Source organism: Zingiber officinale, chromosome 8A, assembly GCF_018446385.1.
Source record: "Zingiber officinale cultivar Zhangliang chromosome 8A, Zo_v1.1, whole genome shotgun sequence".
NCBI classification, from domain to species: Eukaryota; Viridiplantae; Streptophyta; class Magnoliopsida; order Zingiberales; family Zingiberaceae; genus Zingiber; species Zingiber officinale.
In genome coordinates, this window is record NC_056000.1 from 3,544,793 (window position 1) to 3,561,732 (window position 16,940).

A 16,940-nucleotide genomic window follows, 5' to 3' on the forward strand; every position below is an offset into this window, starting at 1 on the left:
ATGGTGAGTGGGAGTTCAGATCGCAAGAGCGTTGACGGGCATGGCGGAGCAGCGACTACAGGAATCACGAACAAGGCCAAGAAGAAGAGCAGCAATCCCTACTCGACGAGGGGACTCGACAAGTACTCGACCTTGCTGAGCGATCTGGAGGCCAGACGAACAAAGATCATGGAGAAGGCGCAGGGCGTGTCGATGGTCAAGTTCAAGTACTCCGACTCCGACCCCGACCATTTGATTCCGATCGTCTTCCGGGGCCGAAGAGAGCAGCTCGACCGGAAGCTTGAGGACGGTAAATCCACCACCAAGCAACCCATGTCGCGGTCAGAGGCGCCTCGATTTGATTCCAAAAACGTCAAAGCAGAGGTCTTGCCGCCTCCGCCTGTCGCCGCCGGCACTGCGGCCAGAAGAAAAAGGGCAGAGAAGAGAATGGATTGGACGGCGCGTTATTACTGGCATTTGGTGGTGGTGGTGGAATTGTTCGGTCTGGTGGTGTTTGGGAGGGCGTTTGCCGTGTGCTGCATGTTGATGTGGTGGTACTTGGTCCCGGTCGTGCATGGCGAACAGGGGGGCAGTCTGAAGTTGTCAACCAAGGGCGGTGCAAGAAAAGTAAGCAACAATAATACGAGGGTTAACACTGGAACCTCAGTTGGATATCACTCTACAACAAATGGAGTTAAGTGATGACAATGCTTGATAGATAATCTATTAGCTGTTCAAAGTCTAGATCTGCCCCTGTTCAATATGAAGGTGGTTCACTAATTATATATTTACTTGATTCAAGTGTTCAGATTGCCTAAAATATATCTCGTGTGTCATGGCTTAGTAATAGATCGATCTCTACACCTTTCTTCTCCCCACAATTCTCATTGACATAATTTCTCTGTACAGGCCGGCCTCTTCCTCTCCTTTAATTTCCATCCTTAATTTCCAGATAAATAAAGCTTAGCAAATTTTATTATTAAGAAGAAATAAAGAGGGGGCACAATCACAATACAAATCCTTAAAAACAAAAAGGAAGTTCCGTAGTCATAACGAAGCTTCCCCAATTTTTGTATTATGCATAGACCATTAGTTTACGCGCTTAAATCTTCATTTCACCACAAATTTGCCTCTTGTTCTACTTTTCGAGCTCGAAGGCCGACACCGGGAAGGTGTCGGACAGCCCCGTGCCGGTCTTAAATGTGATCTTCCCGGACAAAGGATCTCCGATGAACACCTCGACCACGGTGAGCCAGATCAGCAGCTCCCTCGCCTTCACCCCGGTTATCTTCTTCAGCTTGCGCTCCTCCACGAAGGCGGTCACCTCGGTGGCGTAGGACACCAACTGCTTGATCTTCTTGAACATGTGCTCCTTCTTCTTCTTCTGCGTCAGCCACATGAAGCTGTGCTCGCGGTTGTAACCCACCTCCACCATGTCCTCCAGCGGCAGCAGGCCAGTGGGCAGGCACAGCTCTACCATCGCCTCGATCGTCTTCTCCTTGCAGATGGCGTCGCCGCTGTAGATCTCGGCGCCATCCCTGTACTTCTCGATCAGCTCCATTGCCATTGTCGGTGTAAAAGCGAGAGCCTCGCGGAGGGGCATTTATAGACATGGAAACTTGGTTGTGACTCGCTTTTAATTTGCCGACCTTGCGGATGACTAGGAGCTGTCTGCCTCATTAATTCTGCGTAACTGCAAACTACGAACTATATAATTAAATTGTCAGTAGAATATTATTTATTTATTTATTTTTTTGAATATTATTATATAGATGGGAGGTGAATGGTGCATTGAATTGTGAATTAGAGATTGAGTCAATGCACGAGCTGCCAACCAACCATAGAGATAACTAATTAAGCAAGAGATGGTGACTCCAAAATTCTGAGAACAAACTGCTGTAAAGTAGAATAATTTGACTAAAATTACTTATAATTTAAGAAAAACTTAATCAAATTTGATGATAAAAATAACAGGGCAAAAGTTAAAAAGACGTCTTCATTTTTAGAATCATTAACATGACATTCCATTTTTTTTTTCAAAAAAAAAACATCACCTTATGTATACTCAACTACCTTTTATTATATTATTTTCGTTATTATTTCTTACCTATATTTTTCATTTAAATCCATATTGTCACAACTATGAACTCATAGCTACTATACAGTTGTAGCACTACTGTTTAGTGACTGCTATGACTTTTTTTAAGATTAAAATTGTTTAGAGCTTCTGAAGAATATTTAAATGATATTTTTTGAGTTTGAAACCAGACCATTAAGAATTTTATCTCATATTCAATTGTAGATCTTTTAACAAATTTTGATTTGATATATTATAGTCTCATGATTTAATCTTCAAAAGTTATAATCTTTTAAAGTTTAGGATTTAACATTTATATTGTAGCAGCTACGAAATTGTAACTATTATAACTGTATAGCAACTACGATTTTATAGTTGTTACAATTGAGTTATCATGTAATTGTAACCGCTACGATTTTATAATTGCTACACTTAAATTGTCATATAGTTATAGCAACTATGGTTTTATAGCTGTTACAATTTAAATGTAAATTCTAAATTTTGATAGACCATAACTTAGACTACATTACGAATGCACAATATATAAAATTGAAAATTATTTAGAAATCTATAATTAGTTATTGGATAAAACCCATAATAACTCGATTTCAATCTCTAAAAACATCGCTTAAATCCTGTTTTGAGACTCCGAATAATTTTAGTAAAAAAATTTTCATACTATAATAGTTACGAAATCGTAGTTGTTACAACTATGTAACAACTACGATTTTGTACTGTTAAAAAGCGTTTAACAAGTTCAGAATTTAAGTGGGAGATATCAATGGGATAGTAATGAGAATAATACTAGAGTTTAATTGTGTCATTTTATAGAAATATCTTTTTGATAAAAATTTAAATACGACGTCCTTGACAATTAGATAAAAAGAGAATTTTTGACTTTTGTCTTTTGCCTAAAATAATAATAAGGAATATTTTCAGTTAATTTTATACTTGGGCCAAAGATGTATACTTCTTCATGTCCCTCCCAAAGCATTTGGAAAGGGAAAGGGAGGTAAATGAATATTACCAAATAAAATTTTATTTCCAAGAGATTATTGAAATTGGATCTTTATTCTTTTCTGATAATCTACCATTCCAATACCCACTCGGTTATGTCCCAAGTCAATTTATGCTGATCCATCGAATCCATGTTAATTTCTGGTCGTTTTTACGTCTCAATTATTATTAGCCGTTCGATTCACGATGGGCGGTCGATGCCATTAGGTTGCCACGATGTGCGACGCAACCCTTGTCTTTTGATATATTCGCCCGCCTCTCCATTTCCACCCCCAAATAACGATAACTAGCACTTGCGTCCGTTGAACCGACGAGGAATACGACAGGAGGAAATCTAGGGTTTACGTTTACCTTCCCCCGTAATCGAGATCCAAGCAGCTGAAAGACTACTCTCTTATTCGTTTGCGAGTGGCCGCGGGCGTTGCTCGGAGACATCGGACTGGGCCGACTTCGTGTGCTATCCATGAAGGTGCGTGTTTTGAACTTGGATTTCACTTCTCCTCATTTTTGATAAAATTTTGGCGTTCTTCGATGCTCCAACCGATGCTAAGTGAATGATTTTTAGTATAGTAAGATATGGTAGTAGGGTTTTGGATTGTTTTTTTTTTCTTACACGAGCCAAGATAAATGTGTTTCGATGGATGGCGGTGCGGAATCTTGTTTGAGTAACATGCTCGATGGTGGGATTTGTTGTTTTCTGTTCTACTTCGGAGGAGGCTTCGATTTGATTCAGAACTAATAGATTAACTCTGCTGCAGCATTGTCTTTTCATTTGGGAAGGTTCGCTAATATCTGCGTAAGATTGATGTCAGTTTCCCTTCCTTAATTCTGGAGTTCTTGTAGTTCATTTGTAGAAAAACATTGATTTATGGAATGATTAAATCGTGTAGAAGCGTTGTTGGTGTTTGAAGAGATGTATGGCCAAGGTAACTATGCTCAGTTTCGCCCTGCTCCTCCCAACCAGCCGGCGCCTCCTGTGCAGCCACCAGCTCCTGGACCTCCTCCTCGGGCAATCTATCATGGTCCTCCTTTTCTCACACAGAGCCATCAAATTCCTCCCCGCCCTCTCCCTCCAGCTCTTGCAGTTCCACCGTCTCAAAACATCCCCCCACCTGCACCAGTAAACATAGGGCTGTCCTATGGGAATATACTTCCTCCTCCATATCCACCACAACCCCCTACATACTCAACATCTGTGCCAAGCCATGGTACTGCTCATGTTCCACCACCTCCTTCACAGGGTCAAGCATTGTACCAAATTCCACCACCTCCTTCTCAGGGCCAAGCATTGTACCAAATTCCACCACCTCCTTCACAGGGTCAAGCATTGTACCAAATTCCACCACCTCCTCCATTCGCTAATATTCAGCATGTACCCATTCCTCATTCTCAACCTCCTAGTTATTTTCCAGTAACTGCTGCTCCGTTCTCATATTCTGGAAGTGTGGCTAGTGGACATGATGCCCAGCCGCCTTCTCTTCCACCACCTCCCCCTCCCCCTCCCCCATCTTCGCCTCCACCTGTTCCTCCATCACCTCCTTCAGTGGTGTTTCTGGGTGTGGATGATGTAGTTGTTTCCAGTGGTTCTACACCTCCTATACTAGGAGGAAGCTCCTTAGAAGGTGCAGCTATCGATGCTAGAGCTACATCTGCGAAGTCAACTGACAATTCATATCTAGACCACACATTTCATGTTGGCAAGCATATTAATGTTAGCAAGAAGATTGCTGGGGATGATGAATCATCTAGGAACCTTTTATCAACATCACCAGAGCCAATCAAAGAAGTAGCTCTCCAGCAATGTTCTGTATCACTAAATTCATCCAAAGAGGACTTGCCTTTTGAAGCTATTAGCGTTGACAATGATCAAAGAAATAGTTCTCCAGCTTCATCAGACATGGATATGGAAGGTTTGAGATTAACTACTCCAGCATTTTATTCCAATATTCTTAACATTAGAAAATGCACAAAACTTTTGAAGTGAAATTACAGAATTTTAAAAAATAGAAATCCTAGTCTGTACTTTCCATCCTTTTTTTTTTCTTTCTGTATTGTATGTTTTTTAATTGCTACAGTTCTTCAATTACACTTGTGGGATCCTGATTTTTGGTCTCAGGTAAGCGGATCCCGGATTGTTTTCCAAATTTGGATCCTTTTATTGCTGTATTTTTGAGTCCTTATGTTGATAAAAAGAAAACATCTAAATCCATACTCCTGTCAGACACTCGTACCAAGTCTGAGGAAAATTGTGGTGAGAAGCAAAGCCAATAAAAGTGAAGTTAGTCATCTCTTATGCAATGATATATAACTAGTTAGTTCCTGTGTCTAATTGCTTTGCAGCTATTGCTGGAAATTGATATGTGCTTGTTCCCTTTATGAATCTATTATTGAGGGTGTTGTTTCTACTTGTGTGTAGATAAAACTGGTTGAACAAATTTTCAGAAGTCAGAATTTGTTGCATGTACACAAGCCACTGAATGTTGCTGCATCTTAAAATTAATATAAAAATTTGAGTTTCATAGTTTCACTAGTTCACTTTAATTATGGTTTATAGATGATGATGGTGGCCAACTAGAAAGTGTAACTGGTCACAACATATTGAAGAAGGAACCAGTTGGAGTACCAACAGAGGTAGCTGATGAAGGAGGCAGCAGATGTGCTTCACAATCACTTCCTAATACAAAAGAGAAGTTCACTTCCACAAATATCCCACAAAGTTCTTCAGACTACACAGATGTCAGCCCAGTCAGATCATCTCCTGGTGATGCTGAGTGTTATGAAGGTGTGCATGTGCCAAATTTTGTTACACAAGCTATGCAAGGTGCAAACCTGGTTAATATTTCCTTGGTTGCTGGTGGTGTTACAGCTACAGAAGTTCCTGCAGTGTTCATTAAAGCTAAAAGTCCCTTTCGACTTATACAAGGATATGCTTCAGATGAAAGTGAAGAAAAAGATGGGGGAGATGAGATTGATGTTGATTCTTCTATGAGAGCTTCATCTCTTGCAGACCTACCAACGATCCACACAGATAACAAATTTGAGTTGAAATTTGCATCACCAAGTATTCCTCAGGGAACTATTGAAGAAAACTTGGATAGGGTGGAAAAAAATGTTGAACCTTCTAAGGATCATGATATCGTTGGAACCGATGGTCTGGATATTGACCAACTGGAAAAGCTGCAGCCTGAGGATGCAAGACAGGATTCTGATAAGCCAAAGCTAGATGAGTTTGGAAGACTTGTAAGAGAAGGTGTCAGCGATAGCGATTCTGATGACATGCAATATGATGATAGGCATGAAACCAGACGTGGGAGTTCAAGCCATTGGTCTCCTCACGAAGGTAGTAGGCACAGATGGAACCACAGTCCTAGACGAAGGGACAACAAGAACAATTCTCCACGGTAAAACTATTCAGAATTCTTATACATTATCAAACTTTTGTTTGGTTGATAGAACTATGTATAAATATTCCTACTTTGCTGACGGAGCTTATCCATAATTTTTGAAAGCGTTGAGTCTTTTTATTTCCGTTTCAGCCATTCATTGGTGATGCCTTTTAGACACGCTAATAAATTCTCAAGGAGGGATAAGGAGCAACGTCCTGAGTGTTTCAACTTTGTTCGAGGCAGATGTGTTCATGGTGCATCTTGTCGTTTTCTCCATCCTGATTTCTCTCGCATTAAGACAATGCACAAAATTCACCGGGATCCTAGCAGACAATCTTCCACCTTCGATGTGCATGGTCATGCTTCAGATCAAGAGAGAGATCATTCTTCATCAAAAAAAGATAATCATGAGTTTGACAAGCTTCGGCAAGAGGGAACAGAGGAAATTTATACCAAACATGCTGAATCAAATATCAATACTACAAAATATGGAGATGATAAAAAGGTTTCACCAGGTTCAGTGATAGAAAGTGGACTATTGAAGCAAGTCCATGATGATGTTAAGCAAGAGGATACCAATCAGGGCTTTCTTGATGGAAGAGGTTTTCATTTGGGCACACAAAAGGTGAGAAAGTTGTCAGAAACATCTAATTCTAGTGGTGGAGACAGAGAAGAAACATTACTTGAATCTGACAATTCTAAGCTGGTAAAAAATGTGGCATATCAGGCTTCACCTGTTGCTTTACTGGAACAAACTGAACGAGGTAAAAGCTCCATTTTTCAAACTATTAATTTTTGTTTATGATATTATTGGTCTTTTCAGCTGAATTTCATTTTTCTTTCTTTCCTTTGTGGAAGCAGTTTTGCAAGGAAGCCCAGCAAGTCAATCACACGAAAAGCAGGTTATGTTGAACCAAATCTCATATGAATGTCTAAATGAGAAAGAGGTTCAAGTTTCCAAATTCTCTGCCCCAGATAACTCTCAGTTGCAATCTCATATTCAGGAGCATACTTCCTTTGCTATCCCAACTGTTAACATGAGTCCATTGGCTTCACGGCAACACACACCAAGTCAGACAACAGCTATAGTCAGTCAGTTGCAGCCTTCTGAATCAGATATGCTCCTTCCTGGTCAACATCAAATAGCCAGTGAGCAATATGCTCAAAATATTCATGCTCCAAATGTCATAAGCTCAAACTTTCACATGCCAACTATTTCTCAAGGGAATGAATTGACAACGAGAACTTCCATTTCCACAATGGAGCATCCTCAATTGCATCAACAAAATGTGTTTCCACCTAGAAATGACTTTGCTCATCCCTCATCGATGCCTAATTTTGGATGGGAGTTTAGTCGTCCACAATCAATTGACTTTAACTATCATCCTTTATATCATACAGAATCATCTCATCAACCTCCAGTACACTTGGATAAATACAAGCATAATTTTCCCATGGGTGTTTCACAGGATCTACCATTCCGTGGTGAAGCCCAGATTCTGGGCCAAGAAGGTTCTGAAATATTTAATGCACAGCAGAGAGAATATCACATCCGTCACAAGTCTTTTGTTCTTGGAGAGATTCAAATTCCGTCATCAGGTCAAATACCTAGCTCATTTCCTCATGGAAGTTCTGTGCATCTTCAATCATTACCTTTGGCTGGGGAATCCTTTCCTAATGCAAAGTCTGTTCCAGGGGATCTTTTGCAATCAAGGCTTCTTACCAAGCAAGAATATTCTTCTGTCAAGGATTTGCCTTATTCCAATCAACATAAATCCTTTGCTTGGCAACATGACACAGGCAGTCGCTTTCCTTCGGCTGTTAGTGGCCACAGCTTGGTTGATCCCTCTGTTCAGAAAGTTCGACCAGAAGATAATCTGCCACCTCCAATATCTGGCATCACCATGCCTAAAATGCCAATCTCAATGCACCACAACCCATTTGCCTCAACTTTTGAACAGGGACCTTCAACTATAAGACTTGGCTATGATGTTTCTGATTTAGGGCCAAGATTAAAACCTTCACTACCAAATTTCAGATCGACAGAGGAACAGAGTTCACCGAACATTACTGGTTATGCTCTTGAAACTTCTGGAGTCCCACCTCATTTTCCAAGGAGGTTTGTCAGGGAACCAACAGGAGATACCTTGTATGATCCACTATTTGATAGCATTGAACCTTCTTCTGGCACACTCAAGAAGTTAGTTCATGCTCAAAAGCAAGGACAATCTTCTACTGATGCGTGTTCAGTTTTGAAATTCAGTAGCTTGTCCAGGGCTGAAGATGTTCCACACTACGAGGATAGAAGGGTTGGGGCTATTGAACTTAAATCTGTAGTCGATGACTCCACTGAGGCGGCAACTGATGCTGAAGTGGGGGTTGTGGAGAATGATAGTCCACAGCTAATTGATGGACCAGATTGGAGTCCTGACAATGCTGCTGAGCTGGCTAATACTGGTGCTGGAGAAATTGAGATTGATCAGGTTCATTCACCTGGCAAGAAAGCTAAGTCAAAGGAATTGAGATCGATGAAGCTTTTTAAGATTGCACTTGCAGAATTTGTCAAGGAAGTCTTGAAGCCATCATGGCGGCAAGGTAATATGAGCAAAGAAGCATTCAAAACAATTGTAAAGAAGACTGTGGATAAAGTGTCTAGATCAGTGCCAACCCGTCAGATTCCTAAGACACAGGCAAAGATCAACCAATATGTTGAGTCATCCCAGAGAAAGTTGACCAAGCTGGTTATGGTATGCCTATATTGCATTCGTGAATTCAATTCAATTCTTCAGATCGTTGTAAATGATACTATCTTCTTCTTTTCTATGCAGGGCTATGTTGACAAGTATGTTAAGATGTAAATATTTATCTTTCCATTACAAGTTCTCTTTATGAATTAGAGAATCTTTCTGCAGCAGCAATAAGATTGACCAATCCAACGAGGTTATTATGTTCCTTGAACTTTACATTGACCTGGCACTTGAGTGCTAAACATGTATGTTCACATATCTGCATTGTAACTTATCACGACTGTTTCCTGGCTGATTGGAATTTGATATTTTAGTCTGTAAATAGTGTGATACTGATTTAATTTGTTCTTTTGTAATGGTTTCTTCTTTCATGTGGATTTTCCAGTAACAATATTAATGATAGAGGGGCAGTGACTAAATAGTAAAAAGAATCTGAATTTACAGGTGTGGTTACATGAAGATCTTTATGGCCTAGTTAAATGATTGAGGTGAGGAAGCAAATAAAAGTTAGGTAGGTGCATGTGTGGTACGGTGCCACTGCTTTTCGCTACTGTTAATTACCATCTTTATTCATTCAATGTATGTACTGCCACAGGCCCACTGTTAAGAATCTGTGATTGCCTTTTAGTATTATCATTTTTATTTTGAAATGTTGATCACCAGTATGAAATTTGATCTTTGATTTGCAGCCATTTAATTATGGCCAGTCCAGCAACTAAGAGCATCCATAATGGGAGCATTCGACTCCAGCGAAGGAGCTCCCTCCACTATGCGAGGGAGCTCCTTCGTTTAATTATGAGGAAGTTGTGTTCATGGGTAAAAATTTACAATAAATAATTTAGAAATATCGTCCGTACAGATTCATAGGCTAGAGTATTTTTTATATGGATTAGATAATTCATTTTATTTGTACATACCCTTTAATCCTTTTTAATGTAAAGTAATTTTTAAGACTTGGTCCAATATACTTTTATATATATATTTTTTTAATAAAACAAAAATGTTCTCTGTATATAATTCATAAAATTATATAATTTAGTTTTGAATAATAAATTTAAATACTATAATCCACATATTGATCAGTATACTAATTGTTTTGTCTCGTCCCATATACTGATTAAAACGAGATCACTAAATATTTCCTTCCATAAAAAGAACTTAAAAATAGTCTTTTTTTAGCAGGTAAATTCGATGACATTATTTTCTTTTCAATAAAAAAATTGATAGTCACCCTCGGATGAATAAGATAAATAGAACATGCTAAAAATCTGTGCAATGTAAATTGTCGAGACACCAGCACTTGTAGCTTGAAATTGACATCGCAAGGAGTTCATCAGAAGACATCTTTTTCAGTTCCATGAGCATTCTCAAGTCGAAAGGATTGTGGCTTCTTTTGCAAAAAATACTACTGCAATCATTTGGCACCGGCAACGGTGGACTCCCGTGCAATTGTGCACGCATTCTTTTGTATAGCCTCATCGCAGCAACACAATCTTCATAGGGGTTATGAATACCCGTTTGAATTTCATATCTGTTAAAATCAAGAGTTCAGTCAGAAAACTGCACACTGAACTACAGCTAGAAACTGATTAATTTAATTCATTTCCTCTCATTCGAGATGGAACCATGAGACATTCAGAAGTGAAATGTGCAGAATCTTTGACTCAGCAAAGAAACAGTCAGGCCGATGCATTTTTCAAGAAAAAAGTGCCATTAGTCATGTTAAATGACACAAAAAGTACTGGATTAGAGGAAGGGAAGCCTCAGCCTTTACTACTCCTGGTGGGCTTTCTATAGAATGGAGCGTGTTGCTTAAACTGGTGGGTGCAACTTACAGCAAGTCTATCTTTATGAAACAAAGGCTTGTCTACTTGAGAAGAATGAGAGGAAAGAAAATTTGGAGAATATAAAAAGTAATTTTTGTTGTCATTTCTCTCAAATTAAAAGTCAAAAATTATGTGAAATAAGACATGTTCAACAAGACTAAGTCATAAAACAATGTAAAAGACTAAGTTTGTAAGCACAAAAGGCAAAGTTCATAGTTAGTCCTTTCGCAAAAGAATATGAAAAAGTTTACTTTCCCTAGATATGTCTTTGTCAGGTACTTCAATGAATGACTGACCAAATTTGTTCTCATTAATGGGCGGTACTTCGCTGTATCCCTGTATATAGAACAATGAGACTACAACTATCAGAGAAATATAAAAAGAAGAAAACAAGTAATTCCTATGATAGAAGCCAAAATACTTCTAATGAACCATGGTGCTAGTATTCAGCAAGAGTTTCACCTTATTAAGTGATCAGGGTAGGAAATTCTTAGACAATTTAGATCATGTTCTAAGTCATGGCCCACAAGAATCCTAGCTTTTCCACCATCAAGCCGAGCTTTCCAACTGGGTTCTCCATTGTAGAGTATCTCCTCAATTTTATTACTAACATCTAACAAAGGTGAAGCACTTGCCAAATGTTCTTGTGATATACCCGTCAACTCGTACCTTAAAAGCATCATTGATAGTCTTAGCAAGTGAAAGTAGTTGATGCATGCAAAATAATACCTTAGTTCTCATGGAAACTGGATTGGATACCTGTAGTCATTCACGGGAATGATAGGCTGCACAAAAGAATGAAAAATCACATTCTCATCTTCATTGATTATGCAAACCCGTGCACAAAGATCAAGCGAACCATCACTCCCACCTCCGACCATCTCACAGTCTATAGCAACCACTTCATTGTTGTGGTTACTTAGACCTGAGCTGAGCAGACTTTCAGGAAGAAAACAATTGTCCATGATTGGCATGCTCATAGGTCCCTCGAGTAAATGAGACACAGGGCCAGCTTTTAGTCAGATATCCAGAAGAATTATACCAAAAATGTACTGCAGCAAACATACTTACAGGAGCAATAGCAGAAGCCATGAGACACAGATCCATATGTTCACTTAGGTCATCAGGACTATCAAAGATGTTTAGGCAAAGCTTGCAGCCATTAGTTGCAAAAATATCTGCACAATTATCTTTTGGCAGTAGACCTGAACAGTTATTGCAAGAGAAACACATACTAAGTTCTGCAGGGGACCTAAATGAAAATAGTAAAAAGTGTGGTTGTGTGAATAACTAGAATTACAATCTATTTGCAGAGCACTAAGGTACACCATGCAGGTTCATGCTACACGAATAACAACCTAAAAACCCCAATAAATTTTTGAACAAGCAAAAACATAATATCCATATGTTACTACTCCTAAATCTGATACCTGTAAGATGTTCCCTAACAGATTCTAATGATTTGCAATGTTTTTTGCATAAAGGGCACTTTGGATCATGAGCCGAGTGGCAGGAAATCTTCATATGCTCAATAAGGTGTTCCTTTTTCTTGTATTGTTTGTAACATGCAGAGCATTTGTGCCTGTTTAACAATATATTTAACTTCAGAAACATAACATTCAAAACTTGCTCCAAGGCTTTTATTATCAGGGAAATGAAAATTTCAAAAACCAATTAATTAGTACACAGACACAAAAACATGATAAAAGAAAACAGTGAAATCCAAGAAAAACTTACAACTCCCTTGTGACACAATCATATGGATACAATATTAAGTAGGAAATAACATGGGGTACACTAAGGTAAGCTGCTAATCATCACTAGAAAAAACAATATTTACTATGCCGAGCAGTATTGAGCTGTGGCAAGAAATGATGATTGGTTGGGTGTGAAGATACTTAGAAAACCTCAAACATACAAATCCAGCTTCATTTATAACAGAGGCATATGGAACTGGAGATTTATGAAGACAAAAACCATTAGAAGCTAAGTTCCAAAGAATCTTATAAGTACACATCAAAACAAACCAATTCTAAAACCATATATCCCAGGTAACTATGTTCATTTTTTTTTTCTGTTGTTATTTAGATGAATAAGGGATACAAGGCAATAGTTCAAAAAAAAAATCATTTACTGCTCTTCCCTGATCCCAGTCTTTCCACATGATGGTAGTTGGAAAGGAGATACGGATTTGGAGTTAATGAATTTTCTTCTCATCCACCCATTTTCAAAGCTATCCTCTAACCCAACAAGAAATGGTTGTCTTTTTGTCTTCTACACTACACCTAACCAAACAAGATAAAGAAGGGTTTTCCCCTTCCCTTCTCTTTTCCTAATCTCTTATCAAAGATAGATTAATAACACACTTATCTGTCGCAGCGAACTTTACCAATAATGCTCCTCCCAAATCCAGATGTGAAAAATCGCTCCTTGTTTGTAGAATAGAATCAATAGAAGCGCTATCATTTCCCCAAAAAAGAATTATTACAAAATACTCTCGCCCTATTCGAGCAGTGCTTCGATTTACCGACCAGAATATTAACCTAGTTCGAGGCTACGAAAAATTAAAAACCAACAGAAGCAGCAAGTATTTCCGATACGAAGAACTGATATTGAAGGGAAAAAAAAAAGAAATAAAAGGGAAGATCATACGACAAAAATGAAGTATCAATTAAACAACCGAGGAAAAACAATGGAGCCATGGCCGCAACCGTAAAGAATAGAGCAGAGAATTGCGAAAATTAGAGAGACCTTTGCGTCGGAGGCGGCGGAGAATCCATCTAGGAGATGGCGGTGGTCGGCGAAACAGGTGCGGCGACGACGGCGTTGCTTGACGGATGGAGGCCAAGTCGGCGTGACTTCTATTTTTTAATTTTAAAACAAAAATGACCAAATTCAATTGGAACCGTTCGATTTAAATCTAAATCGCAATCCAAAAGTATCGCCGGTAGTTTTTTTAGGAAAATTCCTAAATTAATTTGATTTATTGATAAAAAAAAAGTTTTGGATCAGGTCGGAGCTTCTCAGAAATCCGACCCGAAAGGTCTTTCTTTTTTACCCTAATTATCGGTATCGCCTCGTCTGTTCGCTCTTCCCCTTTCGGGAGAGATTGGTGGTGATCGGCGATAGCGATCGTTGATCGTCGGTCGTGGCCGCTCGACTACTTCGGCTGGCGTATCTTCTTTTCTTGCTGTAAGAGGATTTCTTGCTTATTCCCTTTTTCCCAGTATATGCTTTTCTTCGTTCATAGCGCGTGCTTGTTGATTATTTTCTCACCTGAGAGTTTGCAAAGTTTGTTACCGTGCTTGCTCTTGGATGGTGCTTCTATAGTTGCACAAAGTACAGATGAGTTTGGATAGACAAGTATTTGTGGTAAATCCAACCAGCAGTGATGTAATCAATACTTGAGTTTCCTGTAGGTCAATCTGCATGGCTTCAAACTTAATCTAGAACATGTCATCGGTGAAGAAGCATCCTAAATGACTACATAGGCTAACTAATTGCGCCCTATGGAAAAAAAAACCAACAAGTTCTATTCAGATGGAAAGACCAATTACGCCATATGGAAAAAGTAGGATTAGCGACTGCTGGTGCAGCAGGATTTAGTTAGAACCTTATTGAGTGTAGTAGGCTAGCTAACTAATTAAACTGTATCAAGAAGATCTAGCAGAAATTGAAACAACATGTGCCAATTACAATCAGATTTTACATTGTTTACAATGATGTTAATTATGTAGTTGATCTAGATTTTTGTGAAGAAAATGGTATGTTGAAAAGGTTTTAACCTAACCAACAAGTTTTACTTTGCAAAGTGCTCTTCACATCGCAGATGCAAGTTAATGACAATCTTATGAAATATTTAATGAAGAGTAAATTGTCATTGCTTACTTCCTCTTTTTTAAAATTCACAAAGAAAATGTCAAAACAATGGCACTCAAGTTTCCATATGTAGCTATGGTGATAAGCAACCAAAAGAAAGTGATTATGGTGAGAATATCTGTGATTGTAGGAGACAAGTCCATTTATGAGTGCAGGAAAACAAAATGGTAGAACTCAAAAAGGGAAAATCAAGATCTAAGACTTCATTGTTGAACAACATGTAATGCAAAAGATACAAGAATAGGCCATCAACTATGAAAGTTTGTAGAAAGAGGAGAAGCATCAAGGAAAAAAACAATGTTCTGTTTACCTTGCATGATGATATAAAAGACATCCTCATATATGTTACTCATTTGCCTAATTAACGATGTTGTGTGCTGGAAAACTAGTAAAAGAGAATTAGAAAAATATTGCTTAATCCTACCAGTTTTTAGTGGGCATAATACTAAGCTGGACTATAATCCTATGCCTAATGGACGAAGAATCACAGGATACTTATTGAATTATATAAAAAAATCATTAGTTTTCCTCTGACATGTAGAAAGCCATTCTGATAACTGGAGGGATATGAGGAGTGAAGGTGAGAGAGCTAGTGTTCTATGTTGTTTCCCAATAGTTCGTTTACATGTATTGGAAGATACTAAATAACAGAAATTTCATATATATTGGAGCCATCAGTTGCATGTACTCTGAAGTCATGACTTTATTCGATAGAAATTTCATTTCCTTCTAAGTTTTGGAGGAATTCAGGATAAATCAGAAATAAAATTCAGATCAACTCATGTGTGAGTCATACTTGCAATAAAACACTTCTGATGATTCAGCTTTCATGTTTTTCTCTTCATGAACCAACTAGGTCACTACTTTCAGTGATTATGATGTAGATGTGAGGTTAAAATGTGTCTAGAGAACTCAAATGTAGCAAGTGAGTATCTGTTTGCTATAGTTTGAAAAGTTAATCTATTTTTTACTTTGCAGGTCAAATTCTTGATTGATGCTCCATCTTTGCTCAGCATTACAAAATAGGATTGGATTCAAAGCAAGTTGCAATGACAAAAGATTTGATATTTCGTGAAGTTTTGAAAGCTGTTTTCCCTTTACTTGATGGTGAAGACTTGATTTCTTGCATGCTAGTATCTCGACTATGGAGAGAGATTGCTAGAGATGACTACTTTTGGAAGTCTGTTTGTGCCAGAAGATGGCCTTCCATTTGCAAAAGTCGTCCTCCATCGATAAGCTACCACAAGTTTTTCGTGACATTTTCCAGACCCCAACCTCCTCAGCCCCTTCCCCCAGCAAGGCTTTCTTTCGATGATTTGGAATTCTATATTGATCTATGGTCTGAGCAAAGTGTGATATTCTCTGAAGCTGTCTCAGGTAACGTCCTCCTGAAAGGTATAAAGAGCCCACCTGCAGGGATACCTGACACTCTCAAGCTTCATTTGGACAGCAATGACTACAAGATGATCATGCAGGTCGAGCCAAGGTTTTCGCTGTCACTGGGCCGGATGATTAGTGTCTCTGTGCTTGTGAGTCGCAAAGACACAGATCAAATCGCACAAATTGTAAACCAATCCCACTTCGGATATGTCGACGGCAATGCATTTCGTGCGCTAGCTTATGACTACTTGCATTTTTCACCGGGGCATCCATTCATTTCTGGAATCAGGGCATGGGTGTCCTTGTTGTTCATGGCTAACAGTGCTCTCAGAATCAACGATGTGTTTGGGATCGAGATAGACTTCTGTGATGCTGCAAGCTCCGAGAATGAAGTCCTGTGGCTTCTCGACATGCTTGATTGGAAATAAGCAATCGATTACATTCTTTGATGTATTTTAAATAACTATAACCATCAATCTGGATTTGAGGAATGTAAGAAGGAGATCGACCGTCACTGTAATATAGCAATACTGTAAGCAAAACCTGCCATTTATAAATTGTTCTATGTTGTAAATCAGGTTATTTTAATTAATTTAAGTAAATTATATCTACATGCATGTTAACCTTGTATTACTTGGAGAATTCAACA

At 38.7% G+C, this 16,940-nt stretch overlaps 5 protein-coding genes across 7 annotated transcripts; 3 read left to right on the forward strand and 2 right to left on the reverse strand.

The window, feature by feature from the left end:
- LOC122009691 lies at positions 1-681 on the forward strand. The gene has a single exon (XM_042565952.1). The coding sequence runs from the start codon at positions 1-3 to the stop codon at positions 679-681; it is 681 nt and encodes a 226-aa protein (XP_042421886.1).
- A 243-nt stretch (positions 682-924) lies between these two features.
- Positions 925-1,574, reverse strand: LOC122012455. Its single transcript, XM_042568999.1, has one exon. The coding sequence runs from the start codon at positions 1,544-1,546 to the stop codon at positions 1,118-1,120; it is 429 nt and encodes a 142-aa protein (XP_042424933.1). The 5' UTR covers positions 1,547-1,574; the 3' UTR covers positions 925-1,117.
- A 1,779-nt stretch (positions 1,575-3,353) lies between these two features.
- LOC122011973 lies at positions 3,354-9,577 on the forward strand. Of its 3 annotated transcripts, none has more exons than XM_042568418.1 (8): positions 3,354-3,542; positions 3,832-3,880; positions 3,956-4,983; positions 5,628-5,855; positions 5,940-6,474; positions 6,610-7,223; positions 7,321-9,206; positions 9,288-9,577. In XM_042568418.1, exons 3-8 carry the CDS (start codon positions 3,987-3,989, stop codon positions 9,315-9,317), a joined length of 4,290 nt encoding a protein of 1,429 aa, XP_042424352.1. In that variant the 5' UTR covers positions 3,354-3,542; positions 3,832-3,880; positions 3,956-3,986; the 3' UTR covers positions 9,318-9,577. The 3 variants fall into 3 exon arrangements, with proteins under 3 accessions (XP_042424352.1, XP_042424351.1, XP_042424353.1); XM_042568417.1 differs by having other exon boundaries at positions 3,964-4,983; XM_042568419.1 differs by lacking the exon at positions 3,832-3,880 and having other exon boundaries at positions 3,964-4,983.
- A 779-nt stretch (positions 9,578-10,356) lies between these two features.
- On the reverse strand, positions 10,357-13,917 carry LOC122011976 (RNA exonuclease 4-like). Its single transcript, XM_042568421.1, has 7 exons — positions 13,784-13,917; positions 12,463-12,614; positions 12,104-12,237; positions 11,792-12,018; positions 11,495-11,701; positions 11,288-11,368; positions 10,357-10,737 (listed from the first exon to the last, which is right to left on the reverse strand). The coding sequence occupies exons 1-7, from the start codon at positions 13,810-13,812 to the stop codon at positions 10,467-10,469; spliced, it is 1,101 nt and encodes a 366-aa protein (XP_042424355.1). The 5' UTR covers positions 13,813-13,917; the 3' UTR covers positions 10,357-10,466.
- A 167-nt stretch (positions 13,918-14,084) lies between these two features.
- Positions 14,085-16,902, forward strand: LOC122011977 (F-box protein At5g39250-like). Its single transcript, XM_042568423.1, has 2 exons — positions 14,085-14,224; positions 15,890-16,902. Exon 2 carries the CDS (start codon positions 15,961-15,963, stop codon positions 16,717-16,719), a length of 759 nt encoding a protein of 252 aa, XP_042424357.1. The 5' UTR covers positions 14,085-14,224; positions 15,890-15,960; the 3' UTR covers positions 16,720-16,902.
- The last annotated feature ends 38 nt before the right edge of the window (positions 16,903-16,940 follow it).

Excerpts from the sequence above, each read along its gene's own strand:
- LOC122009691 (XM_042565952.1), top strand. The coding sequence starts at position 1 with ATGGTGAGTGGGAGTTCAGATCGCAAGAGCGTTGACGGGCATGGCGGA.
- LOC122012455 (XM_042568999.1), bottom strand. The coding sequence starts at position 1,546 with ATGGCAATGGAGCTGATCGAGAAGTACAGGGATGGCGCCGAGATCTAC.
- LOC122011973 (XM_042568418.1), top strand. The coding sequence starts at position 3,987 with ATGTATGGCCAAGGTAACTATGCTCAGTTTCGCCCTGCTCCTCCCAAC. Across the intron at positions 7,224-7,320 it reads ACTGGAACAAACTGAACGAG|TTTTGCAAGGAAGCCCAGCA; the intron begins GTAAAAGCTCCA and ends TTGTGGAAGCAG. Across the intron at positions 9,207-9,287 it reads AGTTGACCAAGCTGGTTATG|GGCTATGTTGACAAGTATGT; the intron begins GTATGCCTATAT and ends TTTTCTATGCAG.
- LOC122011976 (XM_042568421.1), bottom strand. The coding sequence starts at position 13,812 with ATGGATTCTCCGCCGCCTCCGACGCAAAG. Across the intron at positions 11,702-11,791 it reads ATTCCCGTGAATGACTACAG|GTACGAGTTGACGGGTATAT; the intron begins GTATCCAATCCA and ends GATGCTTTTAAG. Across the intron at positions 10,738-11,287 it reads CTGACAAAGACATATCTAGG|ATATGAAATTCAAACGGGTA; the intron begins GAAAGTAAACTT and ends TGATTTTAACAG.
- LOC122011977 (XM_042568423.1), top strand. The coding sequence starts at position 15,961 with ATGACAAAAGATTTGATATTTCGTGAAGTTTTGAAAGCTGTTTTCCCT.